General features: G+C 38.5%; 2 protein-coding genes across 2 annotated transcripts in view; one reads left to right on the forward strand and one right to left on the reverse strand.

Annotated features, from left to right (window-relative positions):
* Positions 1-26,811, reverse strand: part of LOC110463651 (tsukushin-like) — a 98,554-nt gene that overhangs the window by 49,857 nt on the left and 21,886 nt on the right. The window lies entirely within an intron of this gene.
* On the forward strand, positions 1,335-14,448 carry LOC110463639 (uncharacterized protein DDB_G0286299-like). Its single transcript, XM_021518422.1, has 3 exons — positions 1,335-1,377; positions 1,848-1,977; positions 13,671-14,448. The coding sequence occupies exons 1-3, from the start codon at positions 1,335-1,337 to the stop codon at positions 14,446-14,448; spliced, it is 951 nt and encodes a 316-aa protein (XP_021374097.1).

The raw sequence follows: 26,811 nt of genomic DNA on the forward strand, positions 1-26,811 counted from the left end.
AGAAAAAGTTTAATAATGTAAACACAACAAAATGCAGAGCAATAATGAAACTCCATTTGTCTGATATCCTATCGAGTGATTCCTTGCATCTCCTTAAATGTCAGTTGTGATCTTTTGGGTGAGTAGGTAGACGTTATCTATTTGGCTGACAGAGAGAATGCCGGACGGAACGATAACAACGAATTAACATATCTCCGAGACGGGCCATGTTAGCTCCAGAGATCAGCCTTCAACTGTATAAGGATGGGGAATTTTAGCGTCAGTGATTGGTCGACAGCTGTATCTAGAACGGGCCAAGTCAGCTCCAAAGATTAGTCGACAGCTGTATGAAAATGGGCCATGTTATCCTTACAAACAGAGGATGTCAGTTCCTGAGATCAGCCTTCAGAGATCGGCTCACATCTTCCGTATACATACATGTACGAGGATTTCAGGCCCCAGTGATCATTTGACAGCTGTGTACCAACGAGTCAAAGCAGCGCCAGAGATAGGGGTGGTATCTCCTGCATACAGACAGGGACTGTAAGTTGCAAAGATCGGCTGACATTTCCTGTATACAGACAGGGGATGTCAGCTCCATAGATCGGCTGACATTTTCCTTATACATACAGAGAATGTCAGCTGTAGAGATCGGCTGAAATCTTTCGTATACAGACAGGGGATGGCGGCACCAAATATCGGCTGACATCTTCCGTAAACGGACAAGGGATGGCAGCCCCAAAGATCGGCTGACATCTTCCGTGAACAGACAAGGGATGGCAGCTCCAAAGATCGGCTGACATCTTCCGTATACAGACAGGGAATGGCAACCCCAAAGATCGGCTGACATCTTCCGTAAACAGACAGGGGATGGCAGGTCCAGAGATAAATCGACAGCTGTATACAAACGGGTCAAAGTAGCTCCATAGATAGGCCAACATCTCTTTATACAGACAGGGAATGTCAGCTGCAAAGTTCGGCTGACATTTCCTTCCTTCAGACAGTCTAGATCAGCTCCAAAGATCGGCTGACATCTCCCGTATACAGACGGGAGATGTACATGTCAGCTCCAGTGATCAACCGACTGGTGTATACAGACGGACCATGCGAGCTCCAAAGATCGGCTGACATCCCCTGTTTACAGACGGACCATGTTAGCTTCAATGATCGGTCGAAAGCTTTATACAGACGGGCTATGTTAACTCCAGTGATCAGTCGACAGTTGTACACAAACTGACCATGAAAGCTTCAGTGACCAATTGACAGCTGTATACAGACGGGCCATGTCAACTCCAACTATCGGCCGACATCCCCTGTTTACAGACGGGCCATGACAACTTCAAATATCGGCCGTCATGTCCTGTACACAGACGGGTCATCATTTCCAGGGCATGGGAGGTAAATTGTTTGAATGACGAGTAAATGTATGTCTGGAGAGATATTGTCAGACGGAGGTAGTCAACAAAGGACTCAACATGTCAAGAAAGGTTTGCGATAGTTTGCGTCAGATATGTCGTCTGTAATATCTGACAAGCCACAAAAAGGTCAGAGTAGTATTCTACGGGTACGCTTGAATAGATATCTAAGTGAGTTAAAATATATAAAAGGGAGTCAATGCTACTGTCAGTGGGTCAGTACAAGTATAAGTCAGATTCTAGGTTAAGGTTTCAGTTGGGAAAACACACCATATAAATAACTATTCTCTTGTAGGTTTTTATCGTATGTTATACATTATGTACGTCTCATTAAGAAGTCTCCGAATGACGAACATTCACCCCATTGCTATAGACGAGGTATAAGCTTAAATGCGCTGACACTTTACTCGCTTTTATACTTGCTCAATTTGCTTCAAAAACTTCTGTTTGTAGCGGCCATTGTCTACTTTAACTTTTACTTCGACAAAGTTCCTTACAACTTTGATGCCTTTTCAAGAGCCAAAAACCTGACAACGCGTGGCAAAGTAACTGCACTTAAACCTTTGAAGAACAAGCTTGGAATGTGAGTAACTAAACACCTCAGTTATAGATAGATAGCTGATAATGGAGATAGCCAGTTTTATAATAAGATCTAACCACGAAAGTGTTTATTTACTTCAGCACAAGCTAGTCCTGCAAATATGTATTTGACATTTGTATTCCCCCGTGTTCTGTAAAACCCTCACAGCACAGTCGTTACCATTGGTGTACAGCTGTTGTAACTCCCCAAGTCTTACATGTTACCGCCTTTTGTAATTATGGGTATGCTACCTATATATATCGTGGCGTTCGGTTGTCTTAATCATTATCGCTTTATTACGGTTACGAGAGTCGCCTTTCAATATCTTCTGCATTCACTCGATATTATAAGTTATTTAAAGCTGTAATGTATTCATTTGAACTCTTTCTTTTACGGTTTTAACTTACGAGTACCTGTTGCTCATTTATCATACCGGTGTATTCTGTATAAACAATGGTTTTAAATAGACCTCTTTTTTGGTAATTAATACCGTAAGAACTTCTAAAATAACTATATTGTTATTCACATAACCTTAATCAAATCTTATCATTGAAACTTAATTCGTTTTTCCAATGTCGTGTTGTTAGCTCAGTAGCATTTCCAGTAATTCTAAATTTAATAACTTCTGAAAAGAGCGAAGAATCATTTTACGCTATGGCGTAATAACTGAAAAGAATTTATACCGGTTTGTTACTTTAGTTCATCGTTTCGTGTGATTTTGTGCTCAGACGTCCTGCGTTTGTGTGGCGGCAATCATTAATATCAACTGACTCATGGGAAGGACAGAGCACGGAAGTATCTTGGGACATGTTTGCGCATGAGTAGTAAGGCCCCGTAAATCATCATCTTTAGAGTGTTTGACACCATTGAGGGAAATGGTACCGATACATTGAATGCGACATCATCAACAATCGAAAATTACAAATTGGCTGAGGACCTGGATCACGTGACAGAATTATGTACGCTCAAAGGCCTGAGTCTCCTCTGTAGAGGTCGTAGCGCTCCGCCATCACTAACCAAATAATGGCTAGTCGAGCTGAAGTGAACAGAAACCTCACATGCTAAACGGTTATGCATACCCATAAAATAGTCCATGTTTCCAATACACATGGAATAAAATGCTAAATGATTTGTTTCTTTTCACAATTTTTATTACAACTGTTTGTATATGATCTATTTTTGTTTATTGGATGTTATATTTTAAATACTAAACAGATGCATCATCACTTGGTTAAATCGTGCAGGTTTTTTTTATTCAGAATAATTATCGATATAGTTTATTATCACGTATATTCGGAATCCGTTAGACTCTGGTGATTTTATCCCATTAATTGGTTGATTCACATCATGCATCACGGCCAAACATATATAAAGTCTGTGACGGATAGGCAGAGAGTTGTATTACAATTGATTTTCTATAAGTTTGTGCGGAGAGGGACATTTATCTTTGTTACAGTGTTACACATTTGCCAAGATATATCGCTAGCTCCCATCGACATGCAGCAAATCTACAAGTGGCCATTCCGGGAACTCAACATCTGCCATTGTGCCTTCTGAGATGTCTATCACCGACCTGCAAGCACGATAGAAATCATCTTTAGTGTTACGTCTGCCCCTTGTTATTCTGTTTAGGACTGGATATCGCAGACCCTAGAAGGACTGACGGCAAGATGAACCAAGGCATTGTAACGGAGTCGTTATGTCATCATACTATGTTTTATAAACGCAAACGTCACATAACATTGTGATGACGATCGTAGCGTCTATCCATTCGAATTTAACCAACGCTTAAATTTTGGTATGATGCCGTATTTAAATACATATCATTAGCTCATTCATAAATACTGTATTTTAAACCTTTAGGGATGAATGTCAGCATTTCTGTTTTTTAAGGAACCTTATGCAGAATTAGTATTGTCTATATTAATATCAATACAGTACTTGTCATTGTTGATAGAACTTGCATTACCCTATCACTTTTGGCTTTATTATTGAACGTTTCCCCAGGTGAGGAAGGCAATGGGTTCTGGTCCCATTCCGGGACATACCAAAGTACTTTACAGTAGTTGTTATCCCCTATATTAACGAACAGCATTAAGGTTAATGGCACCTGCTAGTTCAACCGCTGTCAGTATAATGTCACCGGGAGGAATGTTGTGCCGGGTGCCTTCGGCATGGTATTTCAGTGAGATAACACTTTAAAGTCGACAATAGATCCGCGCTATCACCAGGAGGCAAGTACCATACAAACACACATGTACGCTTACACAACACACATGGTGGTACGTCCTTAAATGACCGAAGCTGTTATTAGAAAGTTAAACAAAAGATAAAAGCAAAATCTTTCAGGTCAATATAATAACGTATTGAATGTGACAAAAGTCATTATTTTTTGGATAACATATCATCAGTTATAAGCTATTCAAACAGTGAGAATCAAAGGGTAGAGGTCCGAACGAAATATCCGGATCGTAATTTGAGGTTGATCACTTGCAAGACAAAAAAAGGAACAAGGGCTGTTATGTTATATAATCAAAGAAAACCATATGCAATATTATATGAACTATTGTGTTGTATTATAATATTATAAATTATTTTATATTACATTGTATTATATTCATTAACAACCTCATCATATGACAGGAAAAGAACATACCATGATGTTATACCTGTGATACTTGTACCATCGCATTACAAACGTTCTCGCCCCAGCGCTGCTGTAACATAAACGCGATGCATAAACATGACAACGAGGATAGGAACAGTTTATGTTTAGAGGCAGTGAGAACAAAAGAACATGACAGCGAATTGTTAGGTCTCGGGGGAGCGGGAATACGAAAAAATGACAGTCAATAGTTAGGTCTCGAGAGAGCAAGGATACGATATCATGACAGCCATGTATAGGTCTCGGGGAGCGAGAATATGAGAGCATGGCGGTCATTGTAAGGTCAGTGGAGCGAGTATTGTTTGTTTTTGCCCTAACCGGACACAAACCTAAGCTGAAATAACTTATATTCCGTCTTTTCGTATTGCAGAGTTATCTTCTCTTGTGAGCAGGTATTGATTGTTACGTCATTTGTTTGTGAGAGTAACGTCATCAATTTTTGAGAAAACGACGTAATTTTCTCACACAAACCAATCACGTAACAATCAATACCTGCTCACAATGTATTTACCACTTCAATCGTGTATCATCCACGTCTGTGACGAAAACGAGGCAATCCAACCAAACATGATTAAACTATAGAAGAACGATCATGGCGCCTCCATTTGCTCTTCTTTGCTGATGTCTCCAGCATTCCCTATCAACTTGTTACAAATTGTCACAACATTCAAATCTACATTTTCTGGCGGACGTTTTGTGCTAATGCAACCTGACAGACGGTCACTGACATATGAAACCATAAACTATCGGTTCTGGCGGGAATCACATCTGGTCAGCACGAAAAGAGTGCCGAATAAGAGCTCCCTTCGGAAGCCCTCTGGTAGTATATGATTTCAATAGAATACTTCAATCCATTATCCCAATATCAATATGATCAAAGGGTTATTTATAACCATGAACAACCAGTATTAATCAATGACTTTTTGCAGAGAAGTTTAAACCTGACAGATGTGACATAATCATTGCGTTTAGGGAGAGAATAGCGTTCCTAGTTTGACTGAAGGTACTGAAGTTTTCATGTTGTTTGATCCTCTGATCCATGCATAAGGAGAACATGATATCATGTGTTGTTGTGGATACACATTGTCTATATTGTATGTATATACATGTACTTCAATTCGATTAGGGTTGGGGCGCTGCAACGAACGAGTGAGTGAAGTGGGAAACGGGAAGCCTAGAGGATACAACTAGCACTACGTGTATGAGACTTACAAAACATCACTTCGAATAAAGGCTTTCCACTTTGTAAATAGAGAATTTGTTTTAATTTTAATAGCACGGAGACTTTTAATTATCTGTTTTATTATCAATCATATTCGGTTGTGTTGCCACAAAGGGATATAACTCTTGCTTGGTTCTTAAAACACCATCACCAATGTTCAAAACGGTTAGGGTTAATCCGAGGACCTTTTCTTCAATTGGCTAATGTGTACAAAAGAATTATTACATCAAAAAAGGGAACAGTACATGTGAAGCTAGATATGATAAAGTCACTTAGCAGTGTGACGTCACATTCACTTTTAATGTTAGTTCAGATAGGGTAAGGGAATAGGAATGCCAGACACCCACCAAAAATAATTATGAATACCTAAAATGTGTGCGGACGTGCAATACAAGTGATTTTTACGAGAGAGAAAAAATGTTGACAAATGAGAAACGGATCTCTGGGGTATTTCAAACATGAGAATTCAACATTTGTTGGATTATTTCGTTATAATTCCTAATTTGTGTTTTTTAATAATCAGAATAAATTACGTTTTCGCTAACAAGCTTCTCAGAAACATTATTCTATGCCGGCTATCAAACTTAATAAGATTTCAGCACGCGACGTGTTCCGTCATAAATGGTCGTGTTTATGGTCTGCAAACACACACACACACTGACGTTCAACAATGATGGACTGGAATCGCAATTTGATTTCATCAACAAAATTCTAGCAATTCACTTTTATAACACTACCACAAAATGATGAAGTTTTAGAGAAAGAACGCTTTAAACAAATTATACGGAGAACAAAATAATTAGTTTTAGTTAAATAAAGAAAATAATTAATTTATCTTTTTAACATTAACCGTATGACGTACGCAATGAAGTCGTCTCGGGACTTGATTACTTTGATGGTAACAATTATTTACAGCATACCACCAGCAATACTTTATCTTGGGAATGAATCACGGATGCATTACACTGTACAGTGATTATATGAACGACGATGCTTTTGGAACACTAATGATTAAGACGTAGGGAATATCGCTTAAAAGTAGTAAATATGACTTTCATTTCTAAAGAAAATAGAAAATAAATATAACAGAATGTAATGAAAAAACGACATGTAATGAAGTTAGAGGTAGGGAGTTATACTAAGTAGTACCTATAGATTGATCATAAGCCTACCGAATGGGGCACCAGAAAGATCTTTTGCTCTGCTCTTACCTTGAACTGATCTTTACAATAGCCCACTTCCTATATTCTTAAACTGATAAAGACTTTAATGGACATAAGACAAAGATGAAAAAGTCTTTTTGTGTACATTGTATGCATGTGTTTTAGAAAAAAAGTAATATAACCATTTGATAATCGTGTAGAGGACATTTTATACCATACTGATGCAGACGACCAATTCCTAGACCAAGGGCCGCCACATAGAAGACCCTCTTTACAGATCCGAAACATGTTGCCCCGATGCCGATATCAGGTATTCTTGACCTTAAGGCCGACTGCGGCTGCTCGTTTCTGTCACCATATACGTATACGGTAACCATAGGAACAATGAATGTCATTCAAAACAGTATTCCAGACATCGGCATGTTTTTTTCTACTTCTCGAAATTAAAAACGAAAAATATATGATTTATATTTACTTAAAATTGTATTAAGATAATTAATTTAGTGATAAAATACAACGCTCTGTAGCAACGAGATAACACTTGTGTCGGAGGACTAAATAGACGGAAATACACCGATATATGACGAACAGAAGAGGAGAGGACATACATGTTTGTGCTGTGACCCTCAAACCTCGTGTGGGTTTTCAAGACCCGCAGCATGCAACAGGGAACCAACATGGCGGCGTTAATGTCGACGGATGTCACTTCGATAACGCACTCCCTCCATTATATTGGTTTTATTAGATTCGTCTCGGTGAATGTTTTTCTCGTTATCGAGAGAAGAGTTTCTGTACAGTCTGATGATAAGACATTGTCATGTTTTTGTTCCGAACAATAGCATGTATCGACAGATTGGATGCTCGATACCCTCATTGCGTTGACATTAAGGAAACGCCCATGGTTGTGTGTACGTCGCTACTCGACCATTATTAGCTCTCCCCCACAACTTGATTACAGACCCATGCTTGCACGTGATAACAGACATAGCATAAATAGACAGAATTAAAATGCTACAATGTCAACAGAATGCACAGATCAATACATTATGTAACTTTGCCGTAAAACACTTGTCTCAATCAACTTACAGTAAGCGGCATCGGGATTCTCATCAGGTTTCTTTCTTGTTCCTTTGGAGTTTATATCGTTTTGTTTCTTCTCATCAAAAATAAAACAAATACAATTCGTTGCTTTGTCGGTGTTGTTGTTTTAAAAGTATATAAAATTACGAATTCTTAAACACAATAAGGTGTTAAGTGTACACATTTTAAAAGAGTAGAAAATTCAAGAGGGATATAAGGACCCACCTCTTTACGTCTGCACTTAAGTCTCTTTTTGAGCGGATGTAATATAAACACCACCCTATACATTTATATGGCACTAAATGTCATGTTACCTGATGAAAATGCTGATTTGTATGCCTTTCATTGTCTACTATAAATCTAACTTGTGCTGTACAAGGACCTACAGTAAGTTTGTAATAGGGCGCTATACAAATGTTGTATATTATTATTATTTAAGACTTTACAACTAACATCTCTCATCCAGCTGTTCAAAATAATGGACAAAAAATAATAAAAAGTTAAGAGCGAAATTAAGTTTTATTATGCCATTGTAAATCTGCGTAATAATATTAGCAGAAATATTTATAAACAGGCCGGTTTTCCTGCTGTGTATAGGTGTATACTTTCGACAATAAACGTGACTACAGTTCTACAACTTACCAACCCAAACTCAAAGCTTAATAGTTAACCAGATGTGTTTTGCTCATTTCCCTTCCCTTGAAAATAACAAATATGTAGTATAGAAATTACGTGTGTGGTACTTGAACTTTTTTTCTACCATTTGGAATTGGTACGATCTCTGCTTCGAGAAGAATTATTTCTTTATTTAAACTAACTTTCTGATATTTGTCACATGATCATCGGTTGCAACACTTAGCCTACGAGAAAGCAATCATGGTGTTTGTTTGCATCTTGTGATATAAATGTTGTAATAATTAACACTAACTTAAACAATTTTACATATGCGTGTAAAATTTCTGTTTGAAGTTATTTAAGATTTTCCAAGTTAACTTGATCCGTCACCTACTATTTCAAATAACAACAAGGAAGCATAAAGCAGATCATCTAATTACTAATACCACCAGAGAGTAGCGCGAGTATTGTACTGATAAAGCAATTTACGCAATATCCCCAGACTTTATAACCAACCTGTCTATCTATACGGCTGTGAAGGCAGTTTTTGTTGTCTTTCTGCTAGAGTTTTATTGTTTCTGGTTTAGACACAATAATCGTGTTGACAGAAGCCCGGATAGAGATATTGTCTCCAACGTGTATCCGAGTGGACTGTGGTCGTTATTGCCAAGTGTATGGTGACAGTTAAGCACCTCACAGGAGCGATGTAATGTTATTTTGATAAGAGTTTTAGTATCGCAATATTAGACAGAACGTACGGCTAAGTTAATATCCACTAGCAGCAGTCTCCTTAAATCCGCGAGCACCGTCTCCTATACTTGTAGAGCAATAAAACGGTGACGTTTCTGCCATACACGTGCACTAATGAAAGCGTGAATTCAGATTCATACTTGTGTAAGAATAAACATGTGAGTGACTCCATACATGTACAATACTAAAGATAAGATTTGTCTCCCAAACACCTGTACTACTGAACATGTGAATGGAAAGCCACCACATCAATGCACGACCTTAAATTGGACCATAGTTGTTAATAGGACATAAAACACAACCAAACCAAACCGAACCATATATGTACATGTACATATTAAACAATAAACGTGTAATGCATGAACCAATGATGTATTACAATGTATACTAACGTCATAAGTGTCATCCATTCTTGAATAATAATAAACTCAAAAAATTAAACCATGAGTTTAAAAAGCTTGAGCAACAAACGTATGGTTCTAATAGTTCTGTCTTTCAGCAAAGCCACTGGGAAAACCTGAGAATATCCTGCGCATAATTATTTCACAAACCATGACGTTATCATTATAAGTATAACTATATGGAGTGAGTAGCAAATCTGTAAAGGTGCAATCACCTGATGGTAGACTCTGCTGGTGGATTTCTTAGTCCCCGAGGTGTAACCGTAATAGCCACAGTAATAATTATAATAATTCGGGGTTCGTATATACCGCTTTATCACAACCTAGATTGTAGGTCGTCTCAAAGCGGTTCACAAATTATTATCCGTGGTTATAGATAGGGCCTTTGCAACTAGCCAATATCTGTCTCAACTCCTTGGGGAGCATACAGCCGGTGTTGCCATTTCGGCGCTCACAGCTAGCTTTCTGCAATTCTAGCACTGCCCAACCAAGTACTCATTTACAGATGAGTAGACTGGAACAAGCGGAGTAAAGTATATAGCTCAAAGCTACAACACAGTGCCGTGACTCGAACCCGCAACCCTGCGGTCAAGAGCCCCGCGTCCTACCACTGGACTACCGGTTCTCCATAAACACAGTTAGATTTTTTGAGTGGTGGCACAGTTCATAATTTACACACTTTACTAATATTGTAAATTGATATTAACCCGTAAATAATATATTTGTGGGATTTATGCACATTCCATGTCTTTTCCGCAGTAGCATGGAATATTATGGATTTCCAACTTGTTCCAAGGGACGTAACAACTATATGACATGGTGTAACTCATCTTTTAGAAGTGCAATTACCCATGGGTGTAACGCTAATCATTGCAAACATAGGTGCTCTGAAGTAAACCAAATATTCAATATATATTCAAGATATCGGTATTTTAGTTTGAAATTCGTGTTGTAACACTGCATAACAAAACCTTGTTACCGCGCAATCAATAATATGAGTATTCGTTCCTGTAGAAATACTGCTGTTCTTGTCGATTTTGTTATATCACAAGTATTAAAATTGAATAAACGTTATATTATAAACAGTTGTCTTTGTGCGGACGAGTCCTGTCAGAGCTGTTGTCTTGTGATAATTTGTGTGACATGGTCCGGCTCCGATACAACTGGCAACTGGTCGGAAATTCGTCATGTCCACTTAATAAGAATCAGACCAGTGGAACCATGGCGGCTACATCCCTTTTTATCACAGAGCTGAAATTGCTGCAACTTTATCATTTCGTTTCCCTTTTCACAACGTTATCTGATATCACTATAATCGTCAGCGTGCATTCACATCTGTCGCTTCCGGTTGTCGAAGAGTGACTATACTGGGTCGATTGGTGAACAACTGCTTCATCGATGGATTGTGCACGAGGAACAAAAGTACGAACAATTCAAAAGACAGTTTATCTAAAACTTATCGACCGGCCCCAAATGAAACGTCGCCTACATCATAACAGAATGTATTTCGCAATTCCTCGTGTAGTTTTAGATGTTTGGTCATAATCACCCAATATCGATGAGTAATCAATGTCTAAACATCGTGGGTAACCTCGGGTGATTCGGATTGTATCATGCTTGAGTCACTTGATGTAGCATACTGTACACACTATCCGAATAGAAGTTATGTTTACACTTACAGACATTGTGGAAAATAAACATGTCTGTGTCATGCTCGGGGGGCACCAGCTTGCAGAAGGATTTCTATCGAAACGTTCGTACGTTAACCTCTCAGTATACTCCTAAACCGTTTCTGTCCACATGTTATTAAAGTTTGATTTGTTATTTTCAATATGTTTGAGTCGTGCAGTGAACATGCTCGATATCTGTTGTAATTATGGCGCATTTTTAGTATCTGGACTCGTTATCAGAGACCATTATCCTGCTTTAGTATGGATGCGTCTTGTAGCTTGTTTGGAACATTTGGTATTGTAACAATCAAATGAACATGCCATTTGGTCTAAATTCTCTCTGAATTTTTTGTATCTGAAATTGGCAGAGAAAGTAAGTACGCCTGAGCATGAGTACGGATTTGTTAATTCTGACCCTGCTATATGCTTTGTCAAGTATGACAGTTCTTTAAAGCTTGTATATTGTATGTAAGAGTATGTCTTTTACCAATATACTGCAGATAGTTATAGCATCTTCAAATGTGTCAAGGTGACAGACGAAATACTTTCCCTTGTTGTTTTTCGAAGAATTGAATGAAAATGTGAGTAATTTGTTGGCGTGTCAGCGATTGCTATCGAAATACATCTCACGATACATTTTAATGAGAATAGAATCTAGTAGCAGGAAGGTATCGAAGCCCTTTCACGCTATCACACAGTTAATGAATGTTTGTATCGCTTTAGCGACAGAAATTGGTACAAAATAGAAACACACTTTTACAGTGGTATACATAACAAAGGTCTTCAGTTATTACACTTATCATGCATGCTGTTGTGTTAGTCATATGTGTTGACTTTTGAAGTGCAAACAAAGGTGCTACACTGTTCAGGAATGTATTTAAAGCTAAAGGATTTGTATTCGACACAATGATTGAGCTTGAGTAAATGGTATTACTGACTAGATATTTGAAAACAGTATGACTCTTTAACTTCATGTTATTGACAACTATCAAAATTAGAACACAATAGCATCTGTTCCTAGCAGGTCAAATGATATAATCTGTATCTACAGTTAGTTCAGTTTTGAATTAAGCATACTATGTGTTGGTTGTGTCGCCCACGAAATGAAGTCAAGCGAAAAACCCGAAAGTAAAGACCGGTATTCGTCAATCTTGATTTCGACTTGAACAAATCCATTTCGAGCGCAACGAAGTTCAACGAATCAAACCATTACATGTAACGATAAAACAGCAGCGTGGGGTCGTCGTGCTGTTTGAGGTTAGTTAAGACAGAAAAACATTTGTAAATACAGATAGGATAATAGACCTATTACAGGTGGAGGGAGGCAAAAGTCCGTCACCTATTATCCTTCTGAGAATCGGAGAAGTCAAACGGAAGGGACACGAAAGCGATCGGCGTCGGAACGCTGTGAACTGTGAACTACAGGACCGCTAACTTATACATCATTCATCAATGATACAGTACACGATATCCAGACCTGTTCCTTGAAGTCGGGTGACTGCTGCTGTTGCTGACAAAGTTAGAATAAAAACAAATACGTTAGTCGCTAATACAACTTTTTATGCGATTGTAATTTGATAACATAGTTCCTCAGTGATAAGGGGTCGCACTTTCTTACCCACACATGTCTCAGATGTAACATACAACCTATACATCGGAGAGGCATCATGCCTGACACATTCGTGGTGACCATAAACAAAAACAAATCCTATTCAATGTTCGTAACGAAGATCTACTAGGCCAGAAATATATGGCACTCCTGGGACGTAGTCAGTCTATCTATGATAAAGAGTGAAGCCTCGTCATCGATTACAGAATACAGTACTATTACGTATTAACTACAACGAAACACAGGCAACACAATTGCATGTGTTGGGTGGAGGATCAGAATCAGGATATGATCACAACCAATGGATGATAAAACAATATATAATCAAAGCGTCGATGCCGAGGAACATTATCAGGACTCAAGGTCGATAAAGGACAACGGAAACTAAGGAGGCTCAAAAAAAGAAAGACAACGGAAACCAAGGTGACAATATAAATAAAACGAAAGACAACGGGAACCAAGGAGACAACAAACAAAACGAAAGACAACGGTAATCAAGGACACAACAAACAAAACGAAAGACAACGAAAACCAAGGAGACAACAAACAAAACAAAAGACAACGGGAACCAAGGACACAACAAACAAAACGAAAGACAACGGGAACCAAGGAGACACCAAGACAAAACGAAAAACAACGGGAACCAATGAGACGCCAAGAAAAAAGGATAGACAACGGGAACCAAGGAGACAACAAACAAAACGAAATACAACGGGAACCAAGGAAACAACAAACAAAACAAAAGACAACGGGAACCAAGGAGACAACAAACAAAACGAAACACAACGGGAACCAAGGGGACACCAAGACAAAAGGAAAGACAACGGGAACCAAGGAGACAACAAACAAAACGAAAGACAACGGGAACCAAGGAGACAACAAACAAAACGAAAAACAACGGGAACCAAAAAGAAAACAAACAAAACGAAAGACAATGGGAACCAAGGAGACACCAAGACAAAAGAAAAGACAACGGGAACCAAGAAGACACCAAGACAAAAGGAAAGACAACGGGAACCAATGAGACAACAAACAAAACGAAAGACAACGGGAACCAAGGAGACAACAAACAAAACGAAAGACAACGGGAACCAAGGAGACACCAAGACAAAACAAAAACAACGGGAACCAAGGAGACACCAAGACAAACGGAAAGACAACGAGAACCTAGGAGACACCAAGACAAAAGGAAAGACAACCGAAACGAAGGAGACAACAAACAAAACAAAAGACAACGGGAACGAAGGAGACACCATGACAAAAGGAAAGACAAAAGGAACCAAGGAGACACCAAGATAAAAGGAAAGGCAACGGGAACCAAGGAGACACCAAGACAAAAGGAAAGACAACATGAACCAATGAGACACAAAACAAAAAGAAAGAAAATGGGAACCGAGGAGACACAAAACAAAAGACAATGGGAACCAAGGAAACACAAAACAAAAGACAACGGGAACCAAGGAGACACCAGGACAAAAGGAAAGACAACGGGAACCAAGGAGACACAAAACAAAAAGAAAGACAATGGGAACCAAGGAGTCACAAAACAAAAGACAATGGGAACCAAGGAGACACAAAACAAAAGACAACGGAAACCAAGGAGACACAAAACAAAAGACAATGGGAACCAAAGAGACACAAAAAAACCAAAAGACATTGGGAACCAAGTAGACACAAAACAAAACGAAAAACAACGGGAACCAAGGAGACAACAAACAAATGAACACATGACAAAACAGAAGCAAAAGGGATTACACTGTTAACCAAAGAAAAACCAAAAATGCGAGAACCAGGTGTTCCGGGAGGGAGTGCATTTACCGATCTGAGACACAATTGACCGTTTTTAAATTATTGTGAACAAAAATATTATATAGTCAGCATTCGGGTATTGATGATCATTGAAACCTTTCGTCAGCGTAGGTTGACGTGTTGGTATTGTTTAGCAATTCAACGATATCAACTTGACTTATTTGTGCAAATTTTCACAAAATATAAAACCATAAAAGACATTACCTTGCCTTCCGTCTCTGCGTATTGCAGAGTTATCTTCTCTTGTGAGCAGGTATTGATTGTTACGTCATTGGTTTGTGAGAGTACCATCATTAATTTTTGAGGAAACAACACAATTTTCTCACACAAACCAATGACGTAACAATCAATCCCTGCTCACAAGAGAAGATAACTCTGCAATACGAAAAGACGGAATACGCCTCCTCTTAAAATTGGAATCCCATAAACGATTTTTTTCATTATTAATAGGGAAAATCTTGTTTTATAATTGCTCTTGAAGAGTTAAATTGTAAATGTTACCCCCGGGCTAAATAAAACCAGGATCCCACCCCCAACCGCAAAAACAAATCAAAAACTAAAACAAAAAACAAATAACCACTATCCTTATCTTCTAGAACTTCTTTAGACACAGGAAACTCCACATGCCAACTCACATATCAACATCAAATAAAAAGAACGTAAAATCTTTATTTGATTGGCTTGTTATTTTGTATTTTTTTGTTTATTTTTTGTTTATTGCATCACTAATATATTGCAAAATATTTGTCTGGCAATTTACAATGTAATTTTTTTAATATAATTTTGAAATGTCGATATATTGTAATATTTGCTCACCTTCCTATACAGTAATACGATGATTTTACAGAATGGTGTGATGAATTCCAGAACTCTTTATATATATCTTTCAGTAAAGTGTGATATTTTGCAATATTACGTAAATGATTCCATATATTACATTATGAAATTTCATTTGGAATATCTACCCCCGACGGATAATAAGCAACAAACTCAACTCAATAAGAAACATGTTCAATGCTAGCCAGGGAATTGAAGACATGTGACCCAATGTTGTGGTTTGATAGTGTGTCATCACGTGTACAATATGCTATTCAAGTTATTGCTAGGCACGTGGTGTATTATATCATGTAAAACATCTAAGCTTTATAACGACCGGTTTATTTGTGATGGTGTTACACTGTACGTTAGGGACACTTTACAAACGCATCTCTCTAACATGTCATATGACTTACGAGATGTGAGCATGTGCAAAGGCTGATGTATCGCCTTCTTCAGTATTTCTGAAAACAGTCTATGATGGGATGTCAACTAGTCCACGGATGAAAGACCAGGGAGGATAATACATATTATGAATATTGAAAACAGGATAATGTTGGTCCGTTCACTGTCTCCAAATTAAATAGTGTATCATGTCTCAGAAACCCCTTTATTGTTTAGGGACTAACATGTACGTGCAATTTGATTCAGTCGTTTTGAATGCCTACTTATTTTGTGTGTTTGAATGCATGTAGCTTGTACCGTTTGTTCTTGATTTATGAAGGCACTGTACATACCGTCTGCATTATCCTGCATTAACTATGAAAATATTATTTCTGTGGAAAACCTCAAAGTAAACAAAAATTAATGTAAGATAGGAAATCCATTGTTTATGTATAAGTCCATTGTTTGTTTATCTCAAATTAAAGGAAAATGATGTTACGTAACGAATATGCACAATGCAAAAAGAAAATTCAGATATATTCAAAACCCTTTTTAACGACCAGAAAAGACAAATATTGTTCGTGAGTCAAGGTTTCTGAAATAGGAGTTCATTTTCAGACACGTCAAATATTGTGCCGACCCTGGAATGTCGCCTGGCGGAAGCTGTAGTCTGTGTGGCAAGTATACCGGAAGTAAATCTCGCGTGCTCGTTGACGTCACAGCAGGATATCTGCCAAACCATACATAAAGTTAGCTCCGGGGTTGGAAGCACATGGGGTTTGTATTTCCATTCAAGCAATCAAAAACACGTATTTTATCTTTGAACGAAGACATCGTATACAGTGTCATGTTCGTCTTGGCGTCCGTGTTTACTTGCTCACAAGTTGCCTATAATATATCTTCTGTTCGATTCCCAATACGCCAGTCAGCGTTACAATTGACGATGATAGTCTACACTATAGGATAGGCCTGCTATAAGTAGAACTATTATTGCCGATTGTTGAAAATCTACTTGAACGAAAAAGATATGCATGGGGTTTATGTTTTTCTTTTTCTGTTCTAGTAGACATTTCTGCAAGTACTTAAAAGACTCAATGATATATAATAAAATATCTCATAAATGCTGTTTCCATTAAACTGAGAATATCGGATTTGCACAGGTATATATCCTAGCTATCTGACGCTGTAAACTGTCATAGTACTAATATTGCTTGCAATCTGCATATTGCTTGAAAGAAAGAAACATAAGGTTAACCGACTTGTTTGAACTGGTTGATGAATATTTGGTATACCGGAACACTTCCCTCCAGTAAATATTTGGTATACCGGAACACTTCCGCCCAGTAAATATTTGGTATACCGGAACACTTCCGCCCAGTAAATATTTGGTATACCGGAACACTTCCGCCCAGTAAATATTTGGTATACCGGAACACTTCCGCCCAGTAAATATTTGGTATACCGGAACACTTCCGCCCAGTAAATATTTGGTATACCGGAACACTTCCGCCCAGTAAATATTTGGTATACCGGAACACTTCCGCCCAATAATTATTTGGTATACCGTAGCATTTCCGCCCTGTAAATATTTGGTATACAGGAACACTTCCGCCCAGTAAATATTTGGTATACCGAAACACTTCCGCCCAGTAAATATTTGGTATACCGGAACACTTCCGCCCAGTAAATATTTGGTATACCGGAACACTTCCGCCCAGTAATTATTTGGTACGTTCTTCATTGTTTATGCCCAGTCAAATGTACGTCCTTCACTGGTATAATCCAATGTCGTCCTGTCTTTAGCTAGCCAGTAAAATGTAACAACTATGTACGGTATGCTGTTAACTTAAATTCGCTTTTATGATAAATTCGCCCTCATTGATGAAGGAAGAAATAGGCAAAAATTTGACAACGACGAGAATTTCCCGGTATGCAGTAAATAAGATAGCTAAGGGAATATATGATTTCTATATTTAGTAAGGAAAAGGGACACTTCAGCGTATCTAAACCGGATAAGGCCGTCTTAATTTGACAATTGCACTATGACTTCCTTTGCTTGAAATAACGTTATAGACCAAACTTTAGGGATAGGGTTAACGTTTATTAGTAGGAGCTGACCAGTGATACAAGGTGTGATAGATGGCAGAATGTCGTCAGAGGTAACAGAGTGCGTGACTAATGACCTCATCAATCATGGCTGCTCAATCGTTTCCTGACGCCATTCTCAACATTTCTGATTCTCTGTGACTAAGACCTCCTTAATCATAATAAGACTCATCTAATCACAAATTCTGGTGAGACTAGGCCTCCCTCCCGTACGGCTCTAGCGCCGTCTCCACCGCTCATGAATGCAGTGCCAGTACAACAAACATCAACTACACTAAGTAATAGAGCCAGACATTCTCGATTCTTCACCTTTGTTTCTTTTCGAAACCGCCTTTTTGTATTTTGCTGTAACCTCATACCAATACATCAATGATAATGTCGAATGGTAGTCACATGTGACGTTATCAATAAGTTGTTGTCGCCTTTTTACGATATTTCTTCATTTTGCTTTGTTGCGAGCAAAGAAAGAAGCGAAATAACGAGAGGAGGAAATCCCGACAAGGAGTAACAACGCCAAAACTGTACGAGTATATGAAAACTTGTCAACCTGAAAAGGTAAAAAGGTTTGATCCATCATAGATAATTATCAGTTATGCATTCTCTGGTAAAAAATAAGCTATTATTATGAAATGCATTAAGTAGTGTGATAGTGGTGTGTCCTAGGTCAGCACTGGCCGGACATTTCTTTAGCATAGTTCTTAAGCATGGTAACAAGTAGTGGATGATACATATATGTGTTGAAATGTGACACGTTACTAATTATTATATATTTACTCTTCACTTTAGATAAAGACATCAGGTTTACAGAGAGCATTTTACAACTAATGAAAGCTGGACAAACCCGATAAATAATTGCCACGAGTTTTTTGTGTGCCTTTTCCTTCCATAAAAGCCGTTTGGTTACCAAAATGTCACGAATTGATAAAAAATAACGTCGCAAAACGCTGTTACTTGACATCATTATTAGAATATTGACCAATGAAATAGTGTCCAGGCCATGTCTACTCAAGGTTGACTATGCAATTAAGAAGTAAGGGATTTCAAAGCAACATAAATTCTCAAAACACACAAGGCTTCTCTATCTCGACAAATCTTCAGCGGTAAAATGATATCGGGTGCTCTTCATTTCGTTGTATTAATATTTTAAATTGTCCCTTACCACTGGATAACTAACAAACGTTTGAGCAACTGGAGCACTAGTGGGTATCCACAAATGTTGAAGATCTCGTCAAAGTTTATCCACGAAGTCGGGATTGAAGAAAACTGTAACGGTTGTGGGAGAAATGTCCACGTCCCTGTCGCTCTCTTTTCACTCTTTCTTGTTATTTCAATACCGTACTTCCCCATCCCCCAGCACCACTCAAGACCTAAGATCTTCAAAACTTGTTCTGTCTCTAATTGATCCTTTTAGTTATCCCATTGCACACACCCCGTTCCTACTCGAGCCCTATATCCCTCTTGTCCTGGTCTCTATATGGTCTCACACACCCCTTTCTACTCGCGCCCTATATCCCTTTAGCCCTGGTCTCTGTATGATCTCACACACCCCTTTCCTACTCGAACACTATGATCTCACACACCTCTTTCCTACTCGAGCCCTATATCCATCTTGTCCTGGTCTCTATATGGTCTCACACACCCCTTTCCTACTCGAACCCTATATCCCTCCTGTCTTGGTCTCTATATGATCTCACACATCCCTTTCCTACTCGAACCCTATATCCCTCCTGTCTTGGTCTCTATATGATCTCACACACCCCTTTCTACTCGAACCCTATATCCCTCTTGTCCTGGTCTCTATATGATCTCACACACCCCTTTCCTACTCGAGCCCTATATCCCTTTTATCCTGGTCTCTATATGATCCCACACACCCCTTTCCTACTCGAGCCCTATATCCCTTTAGCCCTGGTCTCTGTATGATCTCACACACCCCTTTCCTACTCGAACACTATGATCTCTCACCCCTCTCCTACTCGAGCCCTATATCCCTCTTGTCCGGGTCTCTATATGATCTCACACACCCTTTTCCTACTCGAACCCTATATCCCTCTTGTCCTGGTCTCTATATGATCTCACACACCCTTTTCCTACTCGAGCCCTATATCCCTCTTGTCTTGGTCTCTATATGATCTCACACACCCTATTCCTACTAGGGACCTATACACATCTTGTCCTGGTCTCTGTATGATCCCACACACCCCTTTCCTATTCGAGCCCTATATCCCTCTTGTCCTGGTCTCTATATGATCTCACACCCCCCTTTCCTACTCGAACACTATGATCTCTCACACCTCTTTCCTACTCGAGCCCTATATCCCTCTTGTCCTGGTCTCTGTATGATCTCACACACCCTTTCCTACTAGGGACCTATTCACATCTTGTCCTGGTCTCTATATGATCTCACACACCCCTTTCCTACTCGAACCTTATATCCCTCTTGTCTTGGTCTCTATATGATCTCACACACCCTATTCCTACTAGGGACCTATACACATCTTGTCCTGGTCTCTGTATGATCTAACACACCCCTTTCCTACTCGAGCCCTATCCCTCTTGGCCAGGTTTCTATATGGTCTCACACACCCCTTTCCTACTCGAGCCCTATATCCTTCTTGTCCTGGTCTCTGTATGATCTCACACACCCTTTTCCTACTCGAGCCCTATACACCTCTTGTTCTGGTCTCTGTATGATCTCACACACCCCTTTCCTACTCGAACCCTATATCCCTCTTGTCCTGGTCTCTATATGGTCTCACACACCCCTTTCCTACTCGAGCCCTATATCCATCTTGTCCTGGTCTCTATATGATCTCACACACGACTTTCCTACTCGGGCCCTATATCCCTCTTGTCTTGGTCTCTGTATGATCCAAAAAGACAGCACGATCCCTGCTGTCACACCGCCATCACGATAGAGCGCTTCACTAATTGTCAGGAATTCTGTGAACAATCAGCTTTAAGTAGCTCAAACCTGATACTAATTGCAGCTTCAGACAATTCCAAAACAAAGTATTTACGTAAAATATCGATTTCATGAATTAGGAACATAGAAGGTGAAAGTTAGAGAAACATTTTAATGAACACACATTTTTTTTTGTGCTCAAATTAGGACTTCCAGATAGCATTCAAACAGACTTGTAGCGATTCAAAAGAGACTGTTTTACGATTTGAAGAGGAACATTGAGTGTACATTTAGATTGAAATTAAAATGAGAATTCCGCAAGGGAAATATGTAGGCACACATTCTACATGTAGTTGAATAAATCTTATACATTATACATCAACCGTTGAACAAAATTAAAACTAACAAAACACAAACATAACAAACAAAAAAATGTCTGATTAATTAACTTTTGGATGGCATTTGCAAATCGATGAAACAATTGAATTGAAATTAAATGCCTCATACCAGCTATTTTTAATATGACTTGCATATAAGCAGCAATGACAAGATTTCCTCTATTTCTAGCTGGGATAGCCACACGACTATTGTTACCAAGCCTCGGTTTGACCTCTGTCTTTTCCAGGTCGGACATCTGGTCCCAGTGCCGTGAGGACGTAACTTCAGGGTAATCAACTGCCGTTACAAATTGAGCTGATTCAATAAAAGGAAGGGACAGACTCAAAATGAAATACCAGCAATTAGATACTGCTAAAGGTTAGCGGTCTGTTCTGTGTGGTAGTGCCACTCAAAGGTAAGGCGGCCAGACACCCTTCCCGTGGCGTCGGCACAACTGCTCAGACCGATCAGCTTGTTGACACGCTATCCCAACATTTTTTTCTGATATTTTCTGTCAAAATACATAATTGTATATCGAAAACAACATGTCAGGATCAACGCTTCATAATGACAATTTTTATACTATTTAACATTTTTACAATTAGAAGAATTCGAAAACGTATAAATATGTGGAATATTTCTAAAGGTACCAGTTTAGGATTCATGTAGCTCACTAAGCTTTGTAGCACGTGACAAACATTCCCCAATAGTTACTTTGTAATAGTACGAGTTGACGGACGTCGGGCACCTTGGCGTTAGCAAGGCAAAAAAATCGATAACGTAACATTTTAATTCAAATTCTACAATGACAGAATAGTATAGATGCGTCTTACTTTTCTAAAAGTAATTAAAATTTCTTATCTTTTTGTGGCCTCCATTAATACATATGTGTCTCCTAGTGACACAGATTAAAGACTGTTAATCAGTACATATTCGCACTGTATCGAACGGCTTCCTTTATATAACAATAACAGTAAATCCCGTTCAAAACAAACTTTATGGAAAGTTATAAAATGCGCATGCGTGTGTTAGCAGTTCCTGTTTATTTAGTGTCATTCGGCATTCAGACAAATCATTCAGATGTGTCACACATGAAAAATATCGTTGGAAAAGAATGTTCTTTTGAGTTAATTGGCCAATTTTAGATACAACAGGGGCGTTTTGGCAGACCATTGTAGACATATATTAAGTGTGAACTAAACAGTAACTCAATCAACACCACTTTAACAATCATCGATTTATTTCCCAGGATTCCGTACTTTAGATCGACGAGTGTCCCGGACATAAAGCTGTATCGCCATTGTTGTGCTTATCACATGGTAATGTCCCGTCGCTACAGTCTTCATTATTACGCAGAGAATGTTTGTCGTCCACAGAGCGATGAAAATCAACCAATCAATAGCCGGGATAGAGACAAAGTCATCAGGGTCATCTTGGCGTTTGAGGATGTGAGCGATATGTTACTAGACCGACATAGCTGTTAGCGTGACAAAAGCATGCAATTTAAGATTTGCATATTATCAATGGAACAGGAGTTGGACTTATATATAACTGGCGCCACGACTATCAAATATTCCAAGATGGCCGGTCAGAAATTCAATCAGGCTGGGATCTCTGTTTTATTTGTTTTCTTGGCGTGCATGCAGTACATCTTAAAAAGTGAGGCTGACAAATCAAGAGTATGTAGTGGATGTATTGTATGGAAAGTCAGCGTCGACAGAACGCTGTAGACTAAAGTCACATACATGTACACTGTATCATGAAATAGGGAAATAACAAAAATATTCACCAACAAATTAAAGATAATTTCCAAATGATTTTAAATTATACACATTTAGCCATTGCACAAGGGAAATATTGGGGGGGGGGGGGGGGGGGGGGCACAATACGCAAAGAGTGTATCACGATAGATTGCAATACAGAATAAATATATTGCGATGCGTATCCCGATATATTGTCATAGGAAAGATGTGCTCGATTTTATGATGAGTTGTTGTCGGAATGTTATCAAACTTAATCGTATATAATATGGATCACATAGATTTAAGATTTTTGTCAAACCAACCATCGATTACAAAATTTGAACTCATTCCCACCACTATTAAAAGCCTGTGTTATGCTTATTGACATATCTGTTAGAACTTGTAGAATTATGCAAAGTTAGATTACCAAGCAGAATGATACATAAAATAACCCTTTAAAAAAATATTGCGATACAGCAATATATCATCTCTGTATTGTGGTACAATACGATATACCGATGTATTGCGATATACCTGTTTTCCGATATTTTGTGACAGCACTAGGAAGTATGCTAATATGTTGTTTGGGTTTGTTTCTTCATTTAGAGGGGATGGTTTGATATCATATGCTTAACAACCTATTTACAGTCAAAGGTCACTTCAGGACGTGTCTCCAGGCGTACATGTGTGTAATGAGTGCTTGGGGCCGATAGGGCGGACCTGATGCCGGCTTTAGAGAGCCATCTCATTCAAATACCATGCCGAAGGAGGCACCCAGCACAGTATTTCTCCCGGTCAAATTATACTGACAACGGGTCAAACAGTTGGTGCGATTAAGAAGTAATCGGCTCGGTGACAGAACCGACTGCCTTCCACACTTGACCGAATGTTTGAACTAAGGCCTAAAGTGAGGTAGGGAGGATTGTGTTGTTCAAAAGCAACTAAAACATTTGTTTAGATTTTCAAAAGAAATTTATTTCATTCTCAAACTTTGACGTATTTACAAAACAATGTTACGTTGTATTTTCTTAGGGAAACATTACTCTTGTTATGATGATGTATCCGTAGTTTAGCTATCTATTCAACAAATGGACTTCAGGAGACCATCAATCATTCATCTGAGCTCCATACATCATAGTAACAATTAACTTCTATAGCGTAAATTACCTGCTAAAGTACCAGACACATTGATCGCCCGAAGGAAAGACGGATAGGGTAGACCCACATGTTGGACGTCCAGATTACGCGTGACTGATGAGACAGGAGTATAATTTAACAAAAACCAGTTCGTAAAACGACCGATTATACATGTTTCGCTAATGATTCAGCAATTCCGGTCGACCACAAATCTGGGATTGGGACAATTTGAAATGACAATCATCACATTTCGAATATCTTTGGCATTTTCATCACGACTAGATCTAGTATTACACAAGTAATAGACTGAATATGAAAACACGACAATAACATCGTCTTCTCGTTGTTATATGTCATTACAGTGAAATCGTTTTGTTGTCGTTACGAATCCACGCTATCATTGCTCGCCCCATGATAAATATCGGAGGCTAACTATGACTATCGGAGGCTAACTAAAATATCTGAGGCTAACTATAAATATCTGAGGCTAACTATGAATATCTGAGGCTAACTATGACTATCTGAGACTAACTATAAATATCTGAGGCTAACTCTAAATATCTGAGGCTAACTATGAATATCGGAGGCTAACTATGAATATCGGAGGCTAACTATAATATATGAGGCTAACTATAAATATCGGAGGCTAACTATAAATATCGGAGGCTAACTATAATATCGGAGGCTAACTAAAAATATCTGAGGCTAACTATGACCATCTGAGGCTAACTATAAATATCGAAGGCTAACTATAAATATCGGAGGCTAACTATAAATATCGGAGGCTAACTATGAATATCGGAGGCTAACTATAAGTATCGGAGGCTAACTAAAAATATCTGAGGCTAACTATGAATATCTGAGGCTAACTATGAATATCGGAGGCTAACTAAAATATCGGAGGCTAACTATAAATATCGGAGGCTAACTATGACTATCGGAGGCTAACTATAAATATCAGAGGCTAACTATGACTATAGGAGGCTAACTATGAATATCGGAGGCTAACTATGAATATCGGAGGCTAACTATGAGTATCGGAGGCTAACTATGACTATCGGAGGCTAACTATGACCATCTGAGGCTAACTATGACTATCTGGGGCTAACTATGAATATAGGAGGCTAACTATGAATATCTGCGGCTAACTATAAATATCTGAGGCTAACTATGAATATCTGAGGCTAACTATAAATATCTGAGGCTAACTATGAATATCTGAGGCTAACTATAAATATCTGAGGCTAACTATAAATATCGGAGGCTAACTATGAATATAGGAGGCTAACTATGAATATCTGAGGTTAACTATAAATATCTGAGGCTAACTATGAATATCTGAGGCTAACTATAAATATCTGAGGCTAACTATGAATATCTGAGGCTAACTATGACTACCGCACATATCGTATGTCAATGAGTTTATTGCTATTCGCGTCTTTTGTCGTAAAGTGCGGGTTCATCACTGTGGGAGAGAATCGGTAGAGGAAACGTTCTACGGGGCAAAGTCACCGAAATATAACAACGACAACTTAGTTTAAAATCAATAGGGCCATTGTGTTTAAATTTGTCCGCATGGCCATACCTACAATATCGTCATCGTCGACACAAAGAATACAATATTTCACGGCCTCATCACAGAAAAAAAATGTATTATGTTGTCAACTCAAAGAATACAATGTTTCACGGAGCACTCTCAAAGAATACAATGTTTCACGGCGCCCACTCAAAGATCTTCAACTCAAATAATACAATGTTTCATTGCGTCAACTCAAAAAATACAATGCTTCACGGCGTCAACGCAAAGAAATTAATCTGTATCACATCGTCATCACAAAAATAAACAATGTACCACGTTGTCACCTCAAAGAATACAGCGTACATGTATCACGTAGACAAATCAAACAGTACGATGTATCCTATCGGCAACACAAAACTATACAAAGTACAACAACGTCTACACAAACCGTACCACATCAGCAACAAACATGGACACTATATATCAAAATATTCAAAACAGCATTAACACACAATGAAACAATATTTCACAGCGTTAATACACCGCAGCAACGATATACCAAGTCGTAACACACAAACACACACATGCACAAAAACAACATAACACAACGACAACACACAAACACAATAGTAGCCCTATTTTAATACAAAAGACGTTTATAGAAAGAAACTAGTAATGATGTCAATGTGATAGCCCTTTTCTCCAACGGGAGTGACAGACGGTATAACAAAAGTAGACGATTGGATTAAAGAGAGACAAACGTGGACTCCTTGAGAGTGGGCTGCTTTTGTGACATACGGGGATTTAAATAGGAAAAACAATAAAACGAATTCTAGAAAAGAATGGAATAAAGACGAAAATAGTAT

This window comes from Mizuhopecten yessoensis, unplaced genomic scaffold (assembly GCF_002113885.1).
Source record: "Mizuhopecten yessoensis strain PY_sf001 unplaced genomic scaffold, ASM211388v2 scaffold10919, whole genome shotgun sequence".
NCBI lineage: Eukaryota > Metazoa > Mollusca > Bivalvia > Pectinida > Pectinidae > Mizuhopecten > Mizuhopecten yessoensis.